The sequence below is a fragment of the Chiloscyllium plagiosum genome, unplaced genomic scaffold (genome assembly GCF_037043375.1).
Source record: "Chiloscyllium plagiosum isolate Xiang-an unplaced genomic scaffold, Cpla_swu_hap1 HiC_scaffold_36, whole genome shotgun sequence".
Lineage (NCBI taxonomy): Eukaryota > Metazoa > Chordata > Chondrichthyes > Orectolobiformes > Hemiscylliidae > Chiloscyllium > Chiloscyllium plagiosum.
Genome location: NW_028270174.1, coordinates 8,604,215 through 8,628,474, shown reverse-complemented (window position 1 = coordinate 8,628,474; position 24,260 = coordinate 8,604,215). Strand labels below are relative to the sequence as shown.

At 43.1% G+C, this 24,260-nt stretch overlaps 1 protein-coding gene across 2 annotated transcripts in view; it reads left to right on the top strand.

The window, feature by feature from the left end:
- Positions 1 to 24,260, top strand: part of LOC122539496 (SWI/SNF-related matrix-associated actin-dependent regulator of chromatin subfamily A containing DEAD/H box 1-like) — a 123,248-nt gene that overhangs the window by 59,774 nt on the left and 39,214 nt on the right. For both annotated transcript variants that reach the window (XM_043674403.2, XM_043674404.2), the window contains 4 exons: positions 4,261 to 4,463; positions 12,881 to 12,971; positions 19,416 to 19,515; positions 19,799 to 19,858. In XM_043674403.2, coding sequence (XP_043530338.2) covers positions 4,261 to 4,463; positions 12,881 to 12,971; positions 19,416 to 19,515; positions 19,799 to 19,858 — 454 coding nt within the window. The remainder of the gene's footprint in view (positions 1 to 4,260; positions 4,464 to 12,880; positions 12,972 to 19,415; positions 19,516 to 19,798; positions 19,859 to 24,260) is intronic.

Below are 24,260 nucleotides of genomic sequence, written 5' to 3'. Positions count from 1 at the left end.
CAGAAATAAGCCATTGACATAAGTGGCCCAAACCTTCCCTCTTATTGTTCACACTGGAAAGGTAGAAAAATGCAAGTGCAGGTCTGTACATTTCTGATGTGAGAGTTGCTGCCAAAGTGACAATTTATTGCTTATCCCTGATTACCCTTAAGGAGATGGTGATGAGCAGTCTTATTCAAATACTGCTGTTGGAACGTTCCAGATTTTCGACCTAGTGATAGTAAAGATCCAGCATTATACATGTAGCAAGTAGCTGTAAAGTAGTTTTGACAAATTGCTCCACTGTTCTCCAAAGAACCACTTGGTGCAAGTGCTATCATATTGTATAACAGCATATCATGCAACTATCTGGTATAGGTCATCTGTCATTGCTGAGTAATACTCAATTGAGTGCAACAATGCATATCGTAATTGGAACCCTCTGCTCAACAACACCAGCAGCATCCCCTGGCCCAGCTTCCTCTCCTCACTAACATCAATGTCCCACCCTACCAACTGGTGAAAACCAACAAACTAGTTGGCATTGTCCATTCTGTACCTCAATTAGCACTCTATGATAACCTGTTCAAGCCTTCTACTGTGCAGTCTCCATCTCTTTCCTGAGCAAGATGTGCTAGCAACCACCCTTTCAATCAAGGAATGGGAAACCTGGGAAGTTCTGATTTCCTGAAGTTCCTTGACGTAATGCATTCTGTCCAATGGGAGGTATTGACCTGCCATAGTCACATTAATTCTTGTTAAACAAGGCCCCCTAAGCAATAGTCTTCCATTGTTCGGACATCAATATGAACCCACGTGCTTGTGAACAGATATGATAAATGTTGCATGTTGCCGAGGAATGTCCCCTCTATAGACTAAGTAATGGATTTATCACTCTAAACTCAGCTGATGTGGGCTATTCCTTGACTTTGGGGCTTTGCATTCACAAAATAAATGTTTTAAATCATTTGGAGGGAACTGTGAGGTACTAGATTTTCTCAAAGGTAGAGCTCACAAGTTTGAAATATGCTGTCAAGTAGTTTTGGCAAATTGCCACCGTGGAAGGTTTGCATTGCTGCCTCACAGCGCCAGAGACCCGGGTTCAATTCCCGCCTCAGGCGACTGACTGTGTGGAGTTTGCACATTCTCCCTGTGTCTGCGTGGGTTTCCACCCACAGTCCAAAGATGTGCAGGTCAGGTGAATTGGCCATGCTAAATTGTCCGTAGTGTTAGGTGCAGGGGTAAATGTAGGGGTATGGGTGGTTTGCGCTTCGGCGGGTCAGTGTGGACTTGTTGGGCCGAAGGGCCTGTTTCCACACTGTAAAGTAATCTTTGTGTGGGCGGCACGGTGGCACAGTGGTTAGCACTGCTGCCTCACAGCGCCAGAGACCCGGGTTCTATTCCCGCCTCAGGCAACCGGCTGTGTGGAGTTTGCACATTCTCCCCGTGTCTGCATGGGTTTCCTCCGGGTGCTCCGGTTTCCTCCCACAGTCCAAAAATATGCAGGTTAGGTGAATTGGCCACGCTAAATTGCCTGTAGTGTTAGGTGCAGGGGTAAATGTAGGGGAATGGGTCTGGGTGGGTGTGCTTCGGCGGGTCAGTGTGGACTTGTTGGGCCGAAGGGCCTGTTTCCACACTAAGTAATCTAATCTAATCTATTCTCCAATGAGCCACTTGGTGCTAATGGTGGCAAGAGTGAATGATTAGTGGAACCGGGGGTGTTCTGGTCTAACAAACTGTGTTTTGCTAAATGGTGTTGTCTTTTGACCACGATTAGAGCTGTACTCAGGCAGGAGAATGGAATGTCATCATATTGGCTTGACAGAAGGAGACAGAGGAGTAGTAGAGGATTGTTGTTTAGATTGGAGACCAGTGAGCTGTGCTGTGCTGCAAGGATTGGAGCTGGGTCCACTGTTGTTCGTCATTTATAGAAACAATAATGAGAATATAGGAGGCATGATTTGTAAGTTTACTGATGTTATCAAAATTGGTGGTATAATGGATAGTGAAGAAGGTTATCTCCTGAGTACAAAGGGATTTTGATCAATTGGACTAGTACTACAAGGAATGGCAGATGGCATTTAATTTAGATAAATGCAAAGTTTTGGGTTTTGATAAGACAAACCAGGACAGGACTTGCACAGATATTTGTAGGGCCTTGGGGAGTATTGCCAGAGACCAAGGGTGCAGGTGCCTAGTTTTTTTGAAAGTTGCATCACAGCTGAGAAGTGAGTGGTGAAGGTGTTTGGCAAATTTGCCTTCATCAGTCAGAGCATTGAATACAGGGTTGTGACAGCATGTTACAGCTGTACAAGACAGTGGTAAGGCCACATTTGGAGTACTACATGCAATAATGTTTGCCTGTTATAGAAAAGATGTTATTAAACTGGAAAGGGTGCAGAAAAGATTTATAAGGATTTTGCTGAGATTGGAGGCTTTGAATTAAAAGGAGAGGCTGGATAGGCTAGGACTTCCTCCTCTGAGAAGTATAGGAGGCTGAGGGGTGCCCATAGAAAATCATGAGGAGCATGGATAAGGTGAATCGCCAAGGTCGTTCCCCAAGGTAGTGGAGTCAAAACTGGAGGGGAAAGGTTTAAAAGGGGCCTGAGGGACTGTCAGAGGAAATGGTTGATACAGTCACAATTACAACGTTTGGAAGACATTTGGACAAGTACATGGCTAGGAAAGGTTAAGAGGGATATGGGCCAAGTGCAGGCAAATGGGACTAGTTCAGTTCAGGAAACCTGGTCCACATGAATGCATTGGGCCAAAGAATCTATTTGTGTTATGATTATTCTCGTCTTATCATATCTTATCTGGCCTGATACCAATTGTTCCAGTTAACCTGAGAATGTAACTTTTAAAAAGAGTTTTGTGATTTACTTATGAAAGAAGTGAAACTATCATGGTCATTCTAACAGATGAGAGCCTTAACAAACAATCAAGGTATTTTTCAGTGTATAATTTCAGTTACATCACACTGTAAACTTTTGCTATAAATTGTGTCTTACAGTTGTGTACTTCACAACCACCTGATGAAGGAGCAGCGCTCCAAAAGCTAGTGCTTCCAATTAAGCCTGTTGGACCATAACCTGATGTGTGATTTTTAACTTTGTACATCCCAGTCCAACACCGGCATCTCCAAATCATATTCCAGTCTTGTCGTTTTTAGATATTAGGCAGGTTTTATGGAGTCAAAAGGTGAGTCATTTCCTGCAGATCTCCCAATCTCTGACCAATTCTTGTGGCTGCAGAATTTATATGGCTGGTCATACATTTTCAAATCAATGTAAGGCCTGGATCCCTGATGGTAGCGGGTTTTCTCATGCCTCGAATGTTGAGATGGTTAAATTCTCTTTTTGGAGATATAGTAATTGCTTGCGACTTGTGTGGGACATATGTAACTGATGACTCAAGTCTGGATGTTATCCAGGTCATGATATTTGAGCACAGATGGCTGTAACAAAACTAAGGGAATCCTACAGAAGGAGAACCAGCAAAAATACTTCCTCTCCATTTACCCTCCAAATATTAGAGGAAGCAGGATGAGAGGCTCCAGTTTTGAGTTTGTTCAGCACTTGTCTTGATGAAGGACATATGCCCGAAACATCGACTCTACTGCTCCTCAGATGTTCACTGACTCGCTGTGCTTTTCCACTGTTTGACTCGTCCATCATGCTCCATCTACTCTTTACAATCTGTTCAGAATCCTGCTCTGCAGCCGGGGTTTATCTCCTGTTTGGACAAATTAACAACAGACAGAACATTGTTGACATAAAATGCTAAACTAGAATGTTTTAAATTAGCAACATTCCAACAAAGTGGTGGCCTGTGTTCATGCTTTGAAGTCATTGAACTCAGTGTTGAATCCTGAGGATGTAAAATGCTTAGGTGGAAAATGAGGTTCTGTTCCACCAACTTGTGTTGGGCTTTCTTGAAACGTTGCAACGGACATAGGAAATATATGTCAACACGAGCAAGGTTTTACTTGAGTCAACATTATCTGTTTGACCCACTGTATCTTAGACAATAAAATGTGCATGTATTGTGTTGAGGACTGAGGTTCTGTGTTGAGGACATAAATTTGCCTTCAAGCATGTTCCTTTACCCCGAGTAAACATTAGTCAAATTTGTGACATTATTGGAACTCTAACTTTTGCTGTCAATATTTTTGAACACTTTATTTATGATATAAATTCATTGAAATAAATCCAATTTTTAGCATTCTCTTTAAAATATACTGCCTCAATAGTGGATGATAATTTGTATTTTCTGTTTCAGTTTAAAAAGTTTAATCGGTCACATGGTTTGTCTGAAGACTTGATATGGAATTGCAAAATAGTAATCAAGGAACGGGAAGTAGTTCTTAAACTTATGAACAGATGTGCCGAAATCTCCCAAAGATTAGAAGAACAAGTGACTGAAATAACAGAAGATGGTGGAAGTCACCAGACCATTGAGCAGCCTGTCATTCTGAGCGAAAGGTTGGTTCCCCCCGCCCCCACCTTCCCCTGCCCCAATATTTACATGTTTTTATAAATGTAATATTTTGATATAACATGTATTGAAATACTTTTCAATGAGATACATAATAGAACCTGTACAAAGAAGGTTAAAAGTAAAGTAAACTTTATTCAAGCTATCAAGTGAAGAACCATGATCTGTCTATTAGCAATAGCCCTTTGGTAAGCCATTTTTGCATCATATTTTCTTTTTGTTAGTAGGGGTCAGACGTTGCAGAAATAAATTGTGATCCTTAGAGCATTATAGATGTAAAATATTCTGTAATTAAGTATCATCAGAGATTTGGACTATTTGAAATGCACCCGATAAATGTCAGTGAGGTAGGTATGCGCTATTGATGTTCTTGAGAGATGTTTGAGCACTAGTATGTTGATACTATTCCAATATTTGAAAAATAATAGTTGGAAATGATTCTGTAGTGGAGCAAATTAACTTTTTAAAGGTATTTGCATAACCACTGTAGACAGCAGTTGACAAACAGCATAGTTCTTTTTTAGGAAGGAGATTGTACTGAAATATTTTGGGATTTTAACATTTTGAATGAAAATTATTGATCAATTAAAAATAGCTTGGGCTTAAAAGGAGAAGCTTAAAAATCTATGGTTTAAGGAAATTGCAAATGGAACTACCGGTTCAAAAATAGATAAGCAGGAGGTTGGAGGAGCACAGCAAGCCAGACAGCATCAAGAGGTGGAGAAATCGATGGTTCAGGTATAACCCTTCAAAAGTTCGACTTCCCCACCTCCTGATGCTGCCTGGCTTGCTATGTTCCTCCAGCCTCCTGCTTATCTAGATTTTAGCATCTGCATTTTTTTTTTGTCTCTAAGTTCAAAAATAAATGGCCATGAATGGAAAGTGTTTAAATTGTGGAGACGTCAAATTGTAAAGTTTTCTAGGAGTCTGTTATGGGCTTCCTATGTGTGCATTAAATAATGATTGGGAATATTCTGCTGTATTTGCCAGGCAATCTTAGCAGACAAAATAGACATTTGATTCATCATTCTTTAAGACACACTTAAATAAATCTAAATCACATTTAGATTTATTTGAAAGAAAATAAATATAAATACTGGAAGCATGACTTCAGGTACTACCTGTGCTGAGAAAAATTGTCAACATCTTGCATCAGAACTGGAAAATCTTGAGTAACTGATTACAAGGGTTGGGTGAGGGTAATGAGATTGATTTGGTGTACGTGGATTTCTGAAAGTTATTAGCTAGTGTACTACGTAACAAGTTTATTTGCAAAATTAAAGCTGATAATAAAAGGGATAGTAGCTGAATGACTGACAGAAATTGGTTGTGGTGAAAGTTATTGTTTTTCATACTGGAGAATAGTGTCTTCCCAGGGTCACTGTTTCAATCGCAGTTTTTTTTTTGATCAATATTATTGACCTAGACGAGGATTTGCATTGCCATGGACAATTTCAAAATTTGCAGATGTCAGAAAAACTTGGAAATATTGTGAACTGCCAAAATAATAATGATTAACTTCACAAAAACATAGGCTGCTAGAATGGGCAGTCAAATGACAATTGAAGGCAAAAGTGTGTACTGCAGATGCTGAAGACGAGAGTCAAGAGTGTGGTGCTGGAAATACTCAGCAGGTCAGGCAGCATCCAAGGAGCAGGGAAATTGATGTTTCAGGCAAAAGCCCTTCCTCAGGAATGAGGCTGGGAGCCTTGGCGGTGGAGAGATAAACGGGAGGGGGATGGAGCTGGGGGAAGATAGCTGAGAGTGCAATAGGTGAATGGAGGTGGGGTAAAGATGATAGGTTGGAGGGGAAGGGGTGTAGGTAGGTGCGAATAAAGATGGACAGATCATGAGGACGGTGCTGAGCTGAAAGGTTGAAACTGGGGTAAGTTGGGGAGAGGAGAGGAGAAATGAGGAAACTGGTGATACCCACTTGATGCCATGAGGTGGAAGATGAGGTGTTCTTCCTCCAGGCGTTGGGTGGTAAGGGAGTGGCGATGAAGGAAGCCCAGGACCTGCATGACCTTGGCAGAGTGGGAGGGGGAGTTGAAATGTTCAGCCATGAAGTTGTGGGGTTGGTTGGTGCGGGTGTGTTGAAGATGTTCTCTGAAGTGCTCTGCGAGTAGGCATCCTGTCTCCCCAGTGTAGAGGAGATCGCATCGGGAGCAACGGATACAGTAAATGATGTGTGGAAATGAAGGTGAAAATTTGATTGCTGTGGAAAGCTCCTTTGTGGCCTTGAATGGAGGTGAGGAAGGAGGTGTGGGCGCAGATTTTGCAATTCCTGTGGTTGCAGGGGAAGGTGCCAGGAGGGGAGGGTGGGTTGTTGGGGAACGTGGACCTGACTGGGTTGTCGCAGAGGCAGCGGATTTTGCGGAAAGCGGATTGGGTGAGGTGGGAAATATGTTTGGTGGTGGCATCCGTTTGTAAGTGACAGGAATGACGGAGGATGATGCGATGTACAGAGGAACCTCGATTATCCGAATGAGATGGGCGGGCACTATGTCTTTGGGATAATTGATTATTCAGTTAATTGATTCAATGCCTTTCCTCTAGGGCTCGGAGTTTTCTGTTAAGTGTGCTCCCCGTTCATTCACTAGGCAGCAGCACATGCCGTGCGAGCCCCCAACACCGCCCCCTCATCCGTCCCACAACTCCTCCAACACTGAACCCTGCCCGCCCCCTACCCTGCCCACCTTCTGCCCTCCCCCTCTTCCCCCCCCCCCCCCCTCCCACCCCAAAACCTGTCCACCACTGACCCACCCCCCTTTTTCTTTCTCCCCAACCCCGTCCAACACCCCCACTCTCTCTCTGGGGCAGCCAGACTGAACACTAAGAACAACCCTGCTGCTGCTGCCTTTGTTGGGGAGGTGGTGTGAGTCTCCAAATAGCATGCATGCACGCGCACAGAGACACACAGACATGCACATGTGCAACGTTTGACAGGTTCCACATTTGCCCTATACAAGACAATGTTGGAGAGATTTCTGGGGAAGGGGGTTTAAGGTACATGCCTCTGTAGAACTCCAGGGAAGGTATGGTGGGAGAGAGGCGGGAGGTCAGACTTTTGGAGATGGTGCCTAGGCACCCATCGGTCCAGGTCTGTTCTCTGCAGCATTTGATTAAACTAGGTTCCTCACAATATGGAAACAGGTCTTTTGGCCCAACAAGTCTACACCAACCCTCCGAAGAGTAGTCCACTCAGACCCATTCCCCTACCCTATGTTTACCCCTGACTGATGCACCTAACACTATGGGCAATTTAGCATGGCCAATTCACCTCACCTGCACATTTTTGGACTGTGGGAGGAAACCAGACCACCCAGAGGAAACCCACGCAGACACTGAGAGAATGTGCAAACTCCACAGCAGTCGCTGGAGGCTGGAATCGAACCCACGACCGAGGTGCTGTGAGGCAGCAGTGCTAACCACCGAGGATTTCAGTAAGCCGAGTTCAATTTTAATCACTAAACAAAAGATGCGAACAGTGTTGGAAACACGTCTTTGTAATGTTTCTATCAGGACCTCGAGATCTCCTTCGGATAATCTGATATTCAGATATTTGATACTTGCAAAATCGAGGTTCCACTGTATATGGAGGTTGGTGGGTTGGAAAGTGAGGACCGGGAGGTTCTGCCCTCGTTGCGGTTGGAGAGGTGAGTCTCCAAATAGCACGCACGTGCACAGAGACACACACACGCACATGTGCAACTTTTTGACAGGTTTCACCTATGCCCTGTGCAAGGCATTGTTGGAGAGAGGCGCGAGAAGTGCATGAGATGCACTGGAGGGCATCATCAACCACACGAGAGGGGAAATTGGGGTCTTTAAAGAAGGAGGCCATCTGGTGTGTTCTGTGGTGGAACTGGTCCTCCTGATAGCAGATGTAGCAGTGGTGGTGGAATTGGGAATAAGGGTTAGCATCTTTGTAGGAGGCAGAGTGGGATGAGGTGTAATCCAGGTAGCTGTGGGAGTCAGTGGATGACAGTGTTGAGTCTGTCACTGTTGTTGGAGATGGAGAGGTCTAGGAAGGGGGGGAGAGAGGTGTCAGATGGTCCAGGTGAATTTAAGGTTGGGGTGGAATGTGTTGGTGAAGTTGGTGAACTGTTCAACCTCCTCGTGGGAGCATGCGGTGACACCAATGCAGTCATCAATGTAGTGGAGGAAAAAATGAGGACTATTCTACGTAGCCAACAAAGAGACCGGCATAAAAGCAAATTACTGTGAATTCTGGAATCTGAAACCAAAAGAGAAAATGCTGGAAAATTTCAGCAGGTCTGGCAGCATCTGTAAGGAGAGAAAAGAGCTAACGTTTCGAGTCTAACTGACCCTTTGTCAAAGAGATCGGCATAGCTGGGGTCCATGTGGGTGCCCATGTCTACCCCTGTCATCTGGAGGAAGTGAGAGGATTCGAAGGAGAAATTGTTGAGAGTGAGGACCAGTTCAGCCAAACTGATGTCAGTGCGTCAGTGGAAGGATACTGGTGGGGACATCAGGAGAGGAAGAAACAGACGGCTTGGAGGCCCTGGTCCTGGTGGATGGAGCTGTATAAGGACTGGCTGTCCATGGTAAAGATGAGATGTTGGGGCCAGGGAAACTGAAGTCTTGGAGGGTGTGGGTGGTGTCCCAAATGTATTTGGGGAGTTCCTGGACTAGGGAGGATAGGATAATATCGAGGTATGTGATGATGAATTCGGTGGGGCAGGAGCAGGCTGAGACGATAGGTCGGCTGCAGTAATCAGGCTTGTGGATCTTAGGTAGGAGGTAGAACCAGGCGGTGCGGGGTTCCCGAATTATAAAGTTGGAAGCTGTGGGTGGGTGATTCCCTGTGGTGTACGGTCTGTAGATGATAGTTTGGTGCTGGGAGGTGAGGTTGTGGTTGAGGGGGCAGTAGGAGGAGGTGTCTTCAAGTTGGTGCCAAACTACCACTGTACCTCCTTTGTCCACTGGTTTGCTGGTGACATTGGGGTTAGAGCAGAGGGAGTGGAGTGCTGTGCATTGTGAGGGTGAGAGATTGGAGTGGATGAGGGGGGTGGACAGGTTTAGGCGGTCAATGTCTCGGCGGCAGTAAGAAATAGAGGTCGATGGCAGGTAACAGACCGGCATGGGGTGTCCAGGTAGACTGGGTGTATTGGTGGCGGGCGAAGGGGTCCTCTGAATGTGAGCAGGAGTCTTGATTGAAAAAGTAAGCTCTGAGATGGCAGAAGAAGTGTTTGATATCGCAACGCGTGTTGAATTTGTTGATCCGTGGACGGAGGGGGATGAAGGTAAGGCCTTGCTGAGGACTGATTGTTCATCCTCAGTGCGGGGGAGGTCTGGGCAGGTTGATGAAAATCCGGCAGGGCTGGGAGCGAAGTGACAGTTGAAGTTAAGTTAACTGATGAATTTTAGAAGAAAGAATGAGAAACAGGAGGGTACTCTTCTGAATTCTGCGCTAGAGCAAAGAAATCTGCAGGTTTTTCTCATAATTTCAGAACAATGTAATAAGGTATGGGAATCTTCAATTTTCTGAATAAACACATTACGTACAAACAAAGTAGTGGTGAACTTGTAAAACTTTGGGTAGACCTCTAGCTGGAGTATTGTCCTGTCCTGGGGATAGTGCATTAGGAATAAATTTAAGGTATTGGAGAGGATGTAGAAAAAATTTATGGGGTTAGTTTTCAATGTAGATTGGAAAATTGGGACTCTTCAAGTGATATCAAAGTTATCACTTGAAGAAAAAATGCACTCGATAGAGCATTTTTAAAAAGCTTCCTGTCAGTGGAATGATTGAAAACCAGAGGACATTTCACAAAAGAACAAGAGACAACGTGAGAAAAATCACTTATACAGCAAGTGGTTAAAATCTGGCATTCATGTTCTGAGTCTGGTGGAGGCAATTTCAATCATGGCACTGAAAAGAGGATTGGATAATTATCAGAACTCTTTACTTGGGGGATGAACAATGCATCACAATGTTTGGCATGGCTGAGCTGCAGAGCCAAAGCTCAAGGGGAAGTGTTGGGAGATGTTGATGATGAAAGAGTTGCTTGGTAGTTTGTGGCAGTTCAGAACTGATGGGTTGAACAGGTGTTCAAGGAAGGAAGAAAGAAAAGTACAAACTTTGGGTGCAGGCAGCGGCTCCCAGATTACAGGTAGAGCCTGGGAATCACACTGAAATGTGACTTGTGTTGTCCTCCATTATCATCTGAATCATGTATGTGCAATGTGATGCACCTATAGTGGAAAACATAAGTGTTTTTATCTGACTTAGCATAAAGATTCTATTTGTGAGTGAGGTGAGGCCCATCAAGGGGTATTTGCATTAATCAGGCACTTTATGGTACAGATTGAAGACTGCTGCAATCATAGTACATTGCACATGAAATGCATGCAATATTCAACCAAGTGGGATACAGGCCTTGACTACAAGCAATCTTGACATGTCATTGGTTATTTCAAATTGATCATCATCACGTCTGCAGCAGATTTAATCACAGATTGCGTTAGAGGTGTCACTGACGGGTGAACAGAGTCTCTTAAGGGGATACTTTGATACGTAAAGTGAGTGAGCAAGAATATGATTGGAGTATGAAGTGGGAAGATGTGAGATCATAGAATCCCTACAATGTGGAAACAAGTCTACACCAACCTTTCGCAGAGTATCCCACCCAGACCCATTCCCCTACCTATTACTCTACATTTATCCCTGATTAATGCACCGAACCTACATCTCCCTGGACACTGGATAATTTAGCACAGCTAATTCACCTAACCTGCACACCTTTGGATTGTGGGAGGAAACCGAACCCCAGAAGGAAACCAATGCAGACACTGGGAGAATGTGCAAACTCCATACAGACGGTCGCCCGAGGCTGGAATCAAACCCAAGTCCCTGCCACTGTGAGGCAGCAATGCTAGCCACTGAACCACCATGCAGCCCACGTGAGGTTGTTCACTTTTTAATAGGAGATTAGAAAAACAAAATTCTTTTAAGTAGAGAGAGAGTGCAAAATGCTGCTCTGAGCATCTGAAATATCTGAGCATCCTTGTACATTAATCACAAAAGAGTAATATGTAGGTAGAGGGAAGAGCATGCATGAGGAAGACAAATAGAATCTTGCTCTTTATTTCAAGGAGTGTGGCATGTAAAAATGGGGCACTCGTGCAGGGAATTGATGAAGCCATACCGAGAGTACTATATCCAGTTTTAGCCTCCTTATTTGAGGGATGTACTTGCAGTGAGGCAATTCAGAGAAGGTTCCTGGGTGATCCCAGGCTGATTCTTGTGATGAAGAGATTGTCCTATGAGGAAGGGTTGAATCATTGAAGTTTGGAAAAATGTTTGGTGAGCTTACTGAGACAAATAAGGTTTTGAGGGGACATGACGACAGAGTAGATAAGTGCTTCCCAAACCTTTTTCCATTGTAACATAATTTTGATGCCCAAAGTTTGCAGGTCCTCAGACATGTGACAGCAGCTGGAGGGAAAACTGTTTTAATCTACAGTTATTAACTAAAGCACAGCAACCTTCCATTAGAATCTTTTCAGACTGATACAGGCCTGCCAGACTGTGCCTGATTCTACTTTTAAACTGCAGATTGGTTAGCAATTGGTCATGAGCTGAGTATGAGCCTGTGACCCCAAAGTTTTGTTTCCAGCCCCATTAGGGATCTCAACCCATGAGTAGATGCTGAGAGGAGGCACAGTGAGGAGGCACAGTTTATAAGTAAGGGATCTCCCTTTTCAGACAGAGATGAGGAGGGAGATTTGTTTTTGTAGTTGATCGTTAATCTTTGGAATATTCTTCCTCTGAACATTGGAGGCTGGGTCATTAAATATATTTAAAGGCTGAGAGATGGATTTTGATCTACAGAGTAGTCAAGGCTTACAGGGTAGACAGGAAAGTGTAGTTAAACTCTCATAGGAAGCAGTTATAAACTAGGTGAATGCTGACAAGATTTGACTGACTATATGGCCCACTCATGCTCTTAGTTCTTAAGTTCTTATGGACCCAATTGTAGCTCTCTGCAGTCCAGTTGCTTGTTGAGCATCTAATTGTGAATGACTGGTAATTTCCTTCAACTAACAATTGAATGTTTTCTTCAACCTCTCAGTCCCCTAACTACTCACTGTATCCCTCTCTCCAGCACTGATATCTATTGAAGATTGTGCTGCATCAGTAATAAAATGATATTTTTCTGTGCTACTGTATTGTTAATAATACTATAAGATCTTGTGTGGCTTATGCATGGGGAGTTATTGGGTATAGTTTTATAAACTATGGAGTTGTTAAAACTGGTCTGACATCAAAATCATTACAGTAGTTCAGTCAATGCAGTGCTTGTAAGAAGTACATGCTATATGCAAGAGTTTATTTTTTTCTCCCTGTGTTTGTGTCATCTGCTGTTATGTTCTACAGCTTGGAACTTAAACCATATCAACTAGTTGGACTAAATTGGTTGGTTTTGCTGAATAAACATCGGGTGAATGGTATATTAGCAGATGAAATGGTAAGTAAAAATGATGCTTCTTAATATTGTGCCAATTGAATTATTCTTGTTATCGCTCCAACATTAATATTCATTGCTCTTGGTGCATTCTCTGATATTATTGAGTAGCTTACAGTCTGACAGGAAAAAGGTTCTGTTACTCATAATACCAAATGACACAGAAGCAGAAAGTAGGCCATTCCGTCCATTGAGTCTGCTCTGCCAGTCAATCATAGCTGATAAGTTTTTCAACTCTATTATCTTGCTTTCTCCCTGTAACCTTTGATCCCCTTGATACTCAAGAACCTATCTATCTCAGTCTTAATATACTTAATGACCTGTCTTCCTCAGCCTTTTGTGGCAATGACTTCCATGGATTCCCCACTCTCTTGCTGAAGAGGTTACTCCTTATTCCGTTCTAAAAGGTCTTCCTTTTACTCTAAGGCTGTGCCTTCTGGTCCTAATCTCTTCTACCAGTGGAAACGTCCTCCCAACATCACTTCTATCCAGGCCATTCAGTATTCTGTATGTTTCAATGAGATCCCTCCTCATCCTTCTAAACTCCATGTATAAACCCAGAGTTCTCAAACGTTCCTCATATGTTTCCGTTCCTGAGACCATTCTCGTGAACCTCCTCTGAACACGCTGCAGGGGCCAATACATCCTTCCTGAGATATGAGGCTCAAAACTGCCCAAAAATGGGGTATCTGATGAGAGCCTTATAGAGCCTCAGAAGTACATTTTTGCTTTTATATTCAAATCCTCTCAAAATAAATGCCATCATTGCAATTGCCTTCCTAACTATTGACTCAGCCTGCAAATTTGCCTTGAGAGAATCCTGGACTAGAATTCCCAATTCTCTTTGCACTTCAGACTTCTAAATTTTCTTCCAATGTAGAAAATAGTCTATGCCTCTATTCTTCCTGCCAAAGTGCATGACCTGGCACTTTGCCACATTGTATTCCATCTGTCACTTATTTGCCCACTCCCCTAACCTGTCCAAATCCTTCTGCAACCTCCCCGTCTCCTCAGTCTACCTGTCCCTCTACCTAGCTTTGTATCATCTACAAACGTAGCCTGATATCTATATCATTAATGCATAAATTGAAAAGTTGTGGTCCCAACATTGAGCCTTGTGGAATACGACTTGTCACTGGCTGCCATCCTGAGAAGGACCCTTTTATTCCCCACTCTCTGCTTTTTGCCAGACAGCCAAGCTTCTATCCATGCTAGCATCTTACCTCTGACACTGTGCGCCCTTACTCAGCCACCTGGGCGGCACGGTGGCACAGTGGTTAGCACTGCTGCCTCACAGCGCCTGAGACCCGGGTTCAATTCCCGCCTCAGGCGACTGACTGTGTGGAGTTTGCACGTTCTCCCCGTGTCTGCGTGGGTTTCCTCCGGGTGCTCCGGTTTCCTCCCAAAGATGTGCAGGTCAGGTGAATTGGCCATGCTAAATTGCCCGTAGTGTTCGGTAAGGGGTAAATGTAGGGGTATGGGTGGGTTGCGCTTCGGTGGGTCGGTGTGGACTTGTTGGGCCAAAGGGCCTGTTTCCACACTGTAATGTAATCTAATCTAATCTGTGCGGCACCTTGTCAAAGAAGTCTTGAAGTCCAGGTAGAAAACATCAATTGGCTCACCTTGGTCTAACCTGCTTGTTACTTCCTCAGAGACTTTTAGCAGATTTCTCAGGCATGACCTCCTCTTGATGAAGCCATGCTGACTTTGCCCTATTTTGCCATACGCTTCCAAGTATTCAGAAGTCTCATCCTTCACAATGGCTTCCACAATCTTCTCCATGACCAAGGCTAGGCTAATTGGTCTGTAATTTTTCATCTTTTCCCTCCCTCCTTTTGTTTTAATCTAGTCAATCATGGTTGCCTCATCCTCCCTGTACCATGCTGCATTTTCCTTGGGACGGATTTCTGCTGTGTTTCCTGAATTACTCCCAGAAACTCTCGCCGTTGCTGTTCCACTGGCTTTCCTGTTCGGCTCCTCTCCCAGTCAATTCTGTCGAGTTCCTCCCTCATGCCTCTGTAGTTACCTTTATTCAGCTGTAATACCATTATCTTTGATTCTACCTTCTCTCTCAAATTGCAGAGTAAATTCGACCATATTATGATCACTGCCTCCTAAAGATCCCTTCACCTTAAGGTCCCTTATCATGTCTGCCTCATAGAACAGCACTAAATCTGCTATTACCTGTTCCCTAGTGGGCTGCATCACAAGCTGTTCCAAAATGCCATTTCATTGACATTCCGCAAATTCCTTTTCTTGCAATCTGCTACCAACCTGATTTTCCCAGAATACCTGCATATTGAAATCCCCTGTGATCACTGTAACTTTGCCTTTCCTACAAACTTTTCTGTCTCCTGATGTGTCTTGCGCTCCACCTCCTGGCTGCTATTTGGAGACCTGTACGTAACTCCAACTATGGTCTTTTTACCCGTTGCAGTTCCTCAATTCTACCCACACAGATTCTAAACATCTGACCCTACTTATTTCTTACTGTTGATTTAATTTCATTTCTTACTAATAAGGCGACCTCACCCCATCTGTCCACCTGCCTATCTTTTCAATAAGATGTATACCTTTGAATATTCACCTCTCAGTCCTGATCCCTTTGTAGCTGTGATGTCCACCACATCGTACCTGCCAATTTGTGTGTCACATGGTCATTTACCTTATTTCTTTATACTGTGTGCTTTCAGATATAACACAGAGTCCTGTATTAACTGTCCCTCTTCTCATTGTTATACATTTGTCCAGTGTGCTTGAAATTTGATTGCTACCCCTTTCTGTACATTTCTGTCCTCTGTTGGAGATTTTAACAACCTTGCCTGAGTTCTGTGCTCTTGTCTCCTCCTTTAATTTGTGTTTTCTAATTTCCCCTATAAATGAGCCTCCTCACCCCATTCACTTCAAAACTCTGTCTTCAGTCCTAGTTATGCGTTTCACTAGGACTCTGGCCCCAGCACGGTTCAGATGAAGACAATCCCTTTTTCTCCAATACTGGTGCCAGTGTCCCATGAATTCAAACCCATTTCTCCCACATTTATCTTTGAGCCACGTGTTTATTTGCTTAATCTTATAAGCCCTGTACCAATTAGCTCGTGGCTCAGGTAGTAATCCAGAGATGATCAGCTTTTTGGTTCTGCTTTTTAATTTCGCTCCTAGCTGTTCATACTCCCTTAGCAGAACCTGTGCTGTAGTTTTATCTAGGTTGTTGGTACCTACGTGGACCATGACCACTGGATCTTTACCTTCCCATTCCAAGTTCCACTGCAGCCCAGATGAGCGAGGCCGAACCTGAGCATCAGGCAGGCAACGCAACCTTCAGGACTCTCGATCCTGGCCACAGAACAGGTGTCTATGCCTCTAAAGATACTATCCCCAATTACAATAGCGTTTCTCTTCTCCCTCCCCACTTGAATGGCCCCCTGCACTACAGTGCATGGTCACTTGGCTCATCCTTTATTCAGTGCCCATTCCCATCCTCACAAGGAGCAGTAGACTTGAATCTGTTGGACAAAGGCAGGGACTGAGGATCCTGCAACTCTCATGTTAACGATCCTTAGCTGGAAGATTTTGAAAGCTACCCATGCTGTGGTTTGAGAAGAAAAATGAGGACACATGAGATGCTTCTTGTATTTCTATATTACTCTATTCATAATCCTGATAAATGACAGAATATGTCCTCTCAACTAGTTCCCATTTCAACAATAATCTCCAAAACCATTGGGGAAAGGCTAGTTTTGACCATTTGGGCAAGAACTTTCAAAAGCTGATTGGGGGCAGATGTTTGCAAGTAAAAGGACAGCTGGAAAATGAGATAATGAGTCCAGAGACAGCATATTCCTGTTAGGGTGAAAGGAATGGCTGGTAGGTGTAGGGAATGTGGAATAACGAGAGGAATTGAGGGTTTGGTTAAGGAAAAGAAGCATATGTCAGTTATAGATTGAGTGAGTCATCAGAGTATAAAGGCAATAGGATTATACTTCAGAGGGAAATCAGGAAGGCACGGTGGCACAGTGGTTAGTACTGCTGCCTCACAGCGCCAGAGACCCGGGTTCAATTCCAACCTCAGGCGACTGACTGTGTGGAGTTTGCACATTTTCCCCATGTCTGCGTGGGTTTCCTCCGGGTGCTCCGGTTTCCTCCCACAGTCCAAAAATGTGCAGGTTAGGTGAATTGGCCATGCTAAATTGCCCCTGGTGTTAAATGAAGGAGTAAATGTAGGGGAACGGGTCTGGGTGGGTTGCGCTTCGGCGGGTCGGTGTGGATTTAGATTAGATTAGATTACTTTACAGTGTGGAAACAGGCCCTTCGGCCCAACAAGTCCACACCGACCCGCCGAAGCGTAACCCACCCCTACCCCTCCATTTATCCCTTACCTAACACATCAGTGTTTACTGTGGAGAAGGACATGGAAGATATGGGATGTAAGGAAATAGATGGTGACATCTTGAAAAATGTCCATATTGCCAAGGAGGAAGTGCTGGATGTCTTGAAATGTATAAAAGTGAATAAATCCCCAAGACCTGATTGGGTGTACCCTAGAACTCTGTGGGAAGCTAAGGAAATGATTGCTGGGCCCCTTGCTGAGATATTTGTATCATCGATAATCACAGGTGAGGTGCCGGAAGACTGGAGGTTGGCTAACGTGGTGCCACTATTTAAAACCGGTGGTAAAGACAAGCCAGGGAACTATAGACCAGTGAGCCTGACGTCGGTGGTGGGCAAGTTGTTGGAGGGAATCCTGAGGGACAGGATGTACATGTATTTGGAAAGGCAAAGACTGAGTTGGGTTAGTCAACGTGGCTTTGTGCGTGGGAAATCATATCTCATGAACTTGATTTGAGTTTTTTGAAGAAGTAACAAAGAGGATTGATGAGGGCAGAGTGGTAGACATGCTGTATATGGATTCAGTAAGGTGTTCAACAAGGTTCCCCATAGGAGACTGGTTAGCAAGGTTAGTTCTCAAGGATTGCAGGGAGAACTAGCCATTTGGATACAGAACTGGCTCTAAGGTAGAAGACCAAGGATGGTGGTGGAGGGTTGTTTTTCAGACTGGAGGCCTGTGACGAGTGGAGTGCCACAAAGATCTGTGCTGGGTCCACTACTTTTCATCATTTATATAAATTATTTGGATGTGAGCATAAGAGGTATAGTTACTAAGTTTGCAGATGAGACAAATTGGAGGTGCTGTGGAGAGCGAAGAAGGTTATCTCAGAATACAACAGGATCTTGATCAGATGGGCCAATGGGCTGAGAAGTGGCAGATGGAATTTAATTTAGATAAATGTGAGGTGCTGCATTTTGGGAAAGCAAATCTTAGCAGGACATACAATGGTAAGGTCCTAGGGAGTGTTGCTGAACAAAGAGACCTTGGAGTGCAGGTTCATAGCTCCTTGAAAGTGGAATTGCAGGTAGGTAGGATAGTGAAGACGGCATTTGGTATGCTTCCTTTAATGGTCAGAGTATTGAGTACAGGAGTTGGAAGTCATGTTGCAGCAGTACAGGACATTGGTTATGCCACTTTTGGAATATCATGTGGAATTCTATTCTCCTTCCTTTTGGAAGGATGTTATGAAACTTGAAAGGGTTCAGAAAAGAATTAGAAGGATATTGCCAGAGTTGGAGGGTTTGAGCTATAGGGAGAAGTTAAATAGGCTAGGGCTATTTTCCCTGGAGCATCGGAGGCTGAGGGGTGACCTTATAGAGGTTTATAAAGTTATGAGGGGCATGGATAGGATAAATGGACAAAGTCTTTGCCCTGCGGTGGGGGAGTCCAGAACTGGAGAGCATAGGTTTAAGGGTGAGAGGGGAAGGATATAAAAGAGACCAAAGGCGCATCTATTTCACGCAGAGGATGATACGTGTTTGGAATGAGATGCTGGAGGCTAGTACAATTACACCTTTTAAAAGGCATCTGGAGAGGTATATGCATAGGAAGGGTTTGAAGGGATATGGGCTTGGTGCTGGCAAGTGAGGTTAGATTAGGTTGGGATATTTGGTTGGCATGGACGAGTTGGACCGAAGGGTCTGTTTCCATGCTGTATATCTCTGACTCTAAAACATAAAATGGGCCAAATAACTGGATTCAAACCTAACCCAATGCATAATGCTAAATCTGCATGATGTTCAGAATCTATAAAAATGCATTTTCTGCCCTGCGTGACTACTTTACAATGTGTTTTATTGTTGCAAATTTCAAACATAATATTTTGTTCTCAAATGATTACAACTTGTTTTCTACCTGTGCTGTTAAAATGTAAATTGGTATTGTTTACATTATCTGAGTAATAGCTTCTTCCTGACAGGTTTCCCCGTAGTAAATATTGATGATCTAGATTTCAATAATTCATCTACTAAATAGTATGAAAAGCTAACACTTTTTATTCCTGTCAGGGATGGAGAGGGTGTAGTTTGTTCATGTTTCAATCATGTTATATTTACATGCAGGGACTGGGGAAAACTGTACAAGCTATATCATTCCTTGCCTACCTTTACCAAGAAGGAGATAAAGGACCACATCTCATCATTGTACCTGCTTCTACCCTAGGTAATGTTAAATCCCAAAATGCTAAATCAAGTGATGAGCTATTGAAAACTAACACAGAAATTAACTTGTCTTTTTTGCTGTTTAGTCGTGTTTCTCATTCCCCTCCAGCCTCCTGTGTTTCATACATTATTAATGTTTTGACAGTTCTCTATGACTTGCAATATTAATTCTTTTAGTACAAAGTTACTTCAGAACATGTAAAGGCGAACACATGATTCAATCTTAGTATAAATAAACCTACTGTTGCCATTATCATTTTAAAAAAAAATTCTCTTTTCCTTAGACAACTGGATCCGGGAACTTAAACAGTGGTGTCCTGATCTCAAAGTCCTTCTTTATTATGGTAAGATTTGTGTGCAATAATTGCTCTAACGAAAGAAGCTGCACAGTTTTTTTGGGTTTTTTTAATTGCATTCCTCTGCTTACTTATTTGAAACACTTTCTAAATAAAGTAAGATAAATGTAGTAAATTAGTTCAGGAAAGTTTCTTAGACTAGCAAGTTCTAGAGCCAACCAGAGAGCAGGCTGTGTTATCTATGGTACTGTGCAATGACACCGATTTAATTCATGATCTCATAATGAAGGCCCTTCTACGTATCGTTTATCGTAATTGTAGATCACATTCCGTATCCAGGAGAGAATGGACTCTAGATTAGTATTTGAAGCTTAAACCAGGGAAATTGATGGAATAAAGAAAGACCTGTATGAAATCATAAAGTCACACAGCATGGAAACAGACTTTTTGGCCCAACTTGTAATTGCACCCACCTCTAACACTTGCTCTGGCAGCTGGTTCTACAACGTATCACCCTCTGTCTGAAAAGGTTGCCCCTCCGATCCCTTTTTCAATCTTTCCCCTCTCACCTTAAACCTATGTTTCTAGCTTTGGATACTCCTACCCTGGGAAATAAACCTTGGCTGTTCACCTTCTCCATGCCCTTCATGATTTTATAAATCTCTATAAGGTCACCCCTCTACCTCCAATGCTCCAGGAGAATCAAGTCCAAGACAGTCCTTTATAACTAAACCCTCCAGTCTCGGCAGCATCCTTTATAAAAGTTTTTTTGTACTATTTCCAGTTTAACAACATCCTTCCTTCAGCAGGTGTACTGAGAAATTAGATTATAAGTTACTAGAGATAAAATGGAGATTTTTGAGGATATGTTTTAGAATGCTCAAAGTATGTATTCCTGTGAGAGAGAATAGTTCCAAGGAGCAGAGTCCATCTGTGCTAACTAAGAAAAATCAAGATAGTATTGAATTGAAAGAAAATGCTTATTCTTCTGTAAAGTTAAATGGAAAATCAGAAGATAGAATATTAATAACAGCAAAAATGATTTGAGACCTGGCTAGAGGAGGGACGGGAATGGTTGTTGCAGATTCCAGGATTTAGATGTTTCAGCAAGAACAGTGATGATGGTTTTAAGGGGGTGGGGGGTGTGGCATTGTTAATCAAGGTTAGTATTACGCAGCTGAGAGAACATTTGAGGACTCATCCACTGAGGTAGTTTGGGCTGAGGTTAGAAACAGGAAAGGAGAGGTTACCCCATTGGGAGTTTTCTACAGGCCTCCTCTTTGTTCCAGGGATGTAGAGGAAAGGATAGCAAAGATGATTCTCAATAAGAACGAGCGTAACAGGATAGCTGTTATGGGGGACTTTAACTTCCCAAATATTGACTGAGAACACTATAGTTCAAGTAGTTTATATGGGTCAGTTTTTGTTCAATAGGTGTAAGAGGGTTTTCTGACATCGTATGTAGACGGCCAACAAGGGGTGATGCCATATTTGATTTGATACTGGGGCATGAACCTGGCCACAAATTAGATTTGGAGGTAGGTAAGCACTTTTTGGCAATAGTGACCATAATTCAGTTATGTTTACAATAGCAATGGACAGAGGTACGTATATCTCGCAGGGAAAGAGGTATAACTGGGGAAAAGGCAATTATGATGCGATTAGGCAAGATTTAGGATGTGTAGGATGGGGAAGTAAACTGCAGGGGGTGGAGCTCATTCAAGGAACAGCTACTGCAGGTCCTTGTTTAGTCCTTATTAAGCAGGGCGGTAGTTGTTGAGAGGGGGAGCCATCTTTTACTAAAGAAGTTGAAGCTCTTTTCAAGAGGAATAAGGCTGCTTATCTGAGGATGAGGCACGAAGGCTCAAATAGGAGGCTTCAGTGTTATAAGATAGCCAGAAAAGATCTAAAGAGAGGGCTAAGAAGAGCCAGGAAGGGACATAAGAAGTTGTTGGCAGATAGGATGAAGGAAAACCTGAAGACTGTAGGTATATCAGGAATAAAAGAATGACCAGAGTAAGATTAGAACCAATCAAAGATAGTAGTCAAAAGTTGTGTGTGGAATCTGAGGACGTAGGGGAAGCGCTTAATTAATACTTTTCGTCAGTATTCACATTGGAAAAGGGCAATGTTAGTGAGAATACGGAGATATAAGCTACAAGATTAGATGCTATTGAGTTTGAGAAAGAGGTGGTGTTAGTGACTTTGGAAGATCTGAAAATAGATAGACCCCCCCCTGGGCCGGAGGGGATTTATCCTCTGATTCTCTGGGAAGTCAGGGAGGTGATTGCAGAGCCTTTGCCTTCGATCTCTATGTCATCATTGTCAGCAGGAGTAGTGCCAGAAGAGTGGAGGATGGCAATTGTTGTTCCCTTGTTTAAGAAGGGGAGTCAGGAAAACCCTGATAATTATAGGCCAGTAAGCCTTACTTCTGTTGTGGGTAAGGTGTTGGAAAATGATGTAAGACGTTGGCTTTATAATAATCTAGAAAAGAATAATTTGATTAGGGGTAGTCAACACGGTTTTGTGAAGGGTAGGTCATGCCTCACTAACCTTATTGAGTTCTTTGAGAAGGTGACAAAACAGGTGGATGAAAGTAAAGCGTTGATCTGGTGTATATGGACTTCAGTAAGGTGCTTGATAAGGTTCCCCATGGTAGGCTATTGTACAAAATACTGAGGCATGGGATTGAGGGTGATTTAGTGGTTTGGATTAGAAATTGGCTAGCTGAAAGAAGACAGAGGGTGCTAGTTGATGGGAAATCTTCACCATGGAACTCGGTTACCAGTGGTGTGCTGCAAGGATCTGTTTTGGGGCCATTGCTGTTTGTCAGTTTTATAAATGATCTGGATGTGGGCGTAGAAACTTGGATTAGTAAATTTGCAGATGACACTAAGGTAGGCAGAGTTGTGGATAGTGCTGAAGGATGTTATGGGTTACAGAGGGACATAGATAAGATGCTGTGCTGAAAAGTGGCAAATGGAGTTTCATGCAGAAAAATGTGAGGTTGTTCACTTTGGAAGAAATAACAGAATGCAGAGTACTGGTATAAAGGTAACATTCTTGGCAGTGCAGGTGAACAGAGAGATCTGTATCCTGGTGCATAAATCCCTGAAAGTTGCCACCCAGGTTGATAGGTTTGTTAAGAAGGCATATGGTGTGTTGGGTAGGGGGATTGGGTTTCTGAGCCACAAGGTCATGCTTCAGCTGTACAAGACACTAGTAAGGCTGCACCTGGAGTATTGCATGCAGTTCTGATCACCGCATTATAGGGAGGATGTGGAATCTTTGGGAAGGGTTCAGAGGAGATTTACTAGGATGTTGCCTGGTATGGAAGGAAGGTCTTACAAGGAAAGGCTGAGGGAACTGAGGTTTTCGTTGCAGAGAAGACGGTTGAGAGGTGACTTAATTGAGACGTATAAGATAATCAGAAGGTTAAATAGGGTGGACAGTGAGAGCCTTTTTCCTCCGATGGTGAAGACTAACATGAGGGGACATAGCTTTAAATTGAGGGGTGATAGATTTAGGACAGATATTCGGGATAGTTTCTTCACTGAGTAGCAGGGGAGTGGAACGAACTGCGTGCAACAGTAGTACACTCGCCGACGTTAAGGGCATTTAAATGGGCATTGGACATGCATATGGATAATAATGGAATGATATCGGTAAGATGAGCATCAGATTATTTTCACACGTCGGCGTAACATCAAGGGCAGAAGGGCCTGTACTGCGCTGTAATGTTTTATGTTCTCTCAATGAGGACAGTGAAATTAGAGTAAAAGAGAAAGCTAGCTAGGAACATAATTAATGAGAAATTTATTAAAACAGCTGACAAAATCCTGATACATTTCATCCTAGGGTCTTAAAAGAAATTGCTGCTGAAGTGTTACATGATTAAGTTTTAATTTTACAAAATTCTCTGAAATCTGGAAAGATTCCATCAGATTGGAAAATAACAAATGTGACTCATCTATTCAAGATGGGGGAAATCAAATTGGGTAGATACACACCAGTTTGCTTAACATCTGTCATATGCTGCAATCTTTTATGAAAGAAGATATAACAAAGTACTACTTGGAAAATCTCGATGCAATCAGGTGGGGTCATCATTCTTTTATGAAAGAGAAATTATGTTTAAATAACTCATTGCATGTTACTTCAGAAAACTCCAGTGTGGATGAAGAAGAAAGTGGGTGTTGTCTACTTAGATTTCCAAAAGGCATTTGGAAAGCTGCCACATCGAAGATTACTATGTACAATAAGACCTTATGGTGTAAAGAGTACCACAGTTGCAGAGCAGATTGGTTAGTGGAAAAGAGGAGGTATAAATGGGTCATTTTATGGATTGGAAGGAATAGCTGATAAAGGACTTATGCCCAAAACGTCGACTCTCCTGCTCCTCAGATGCTGCCTGACCTGCTATGCTTTTCCAACATTACACTCTTCGACT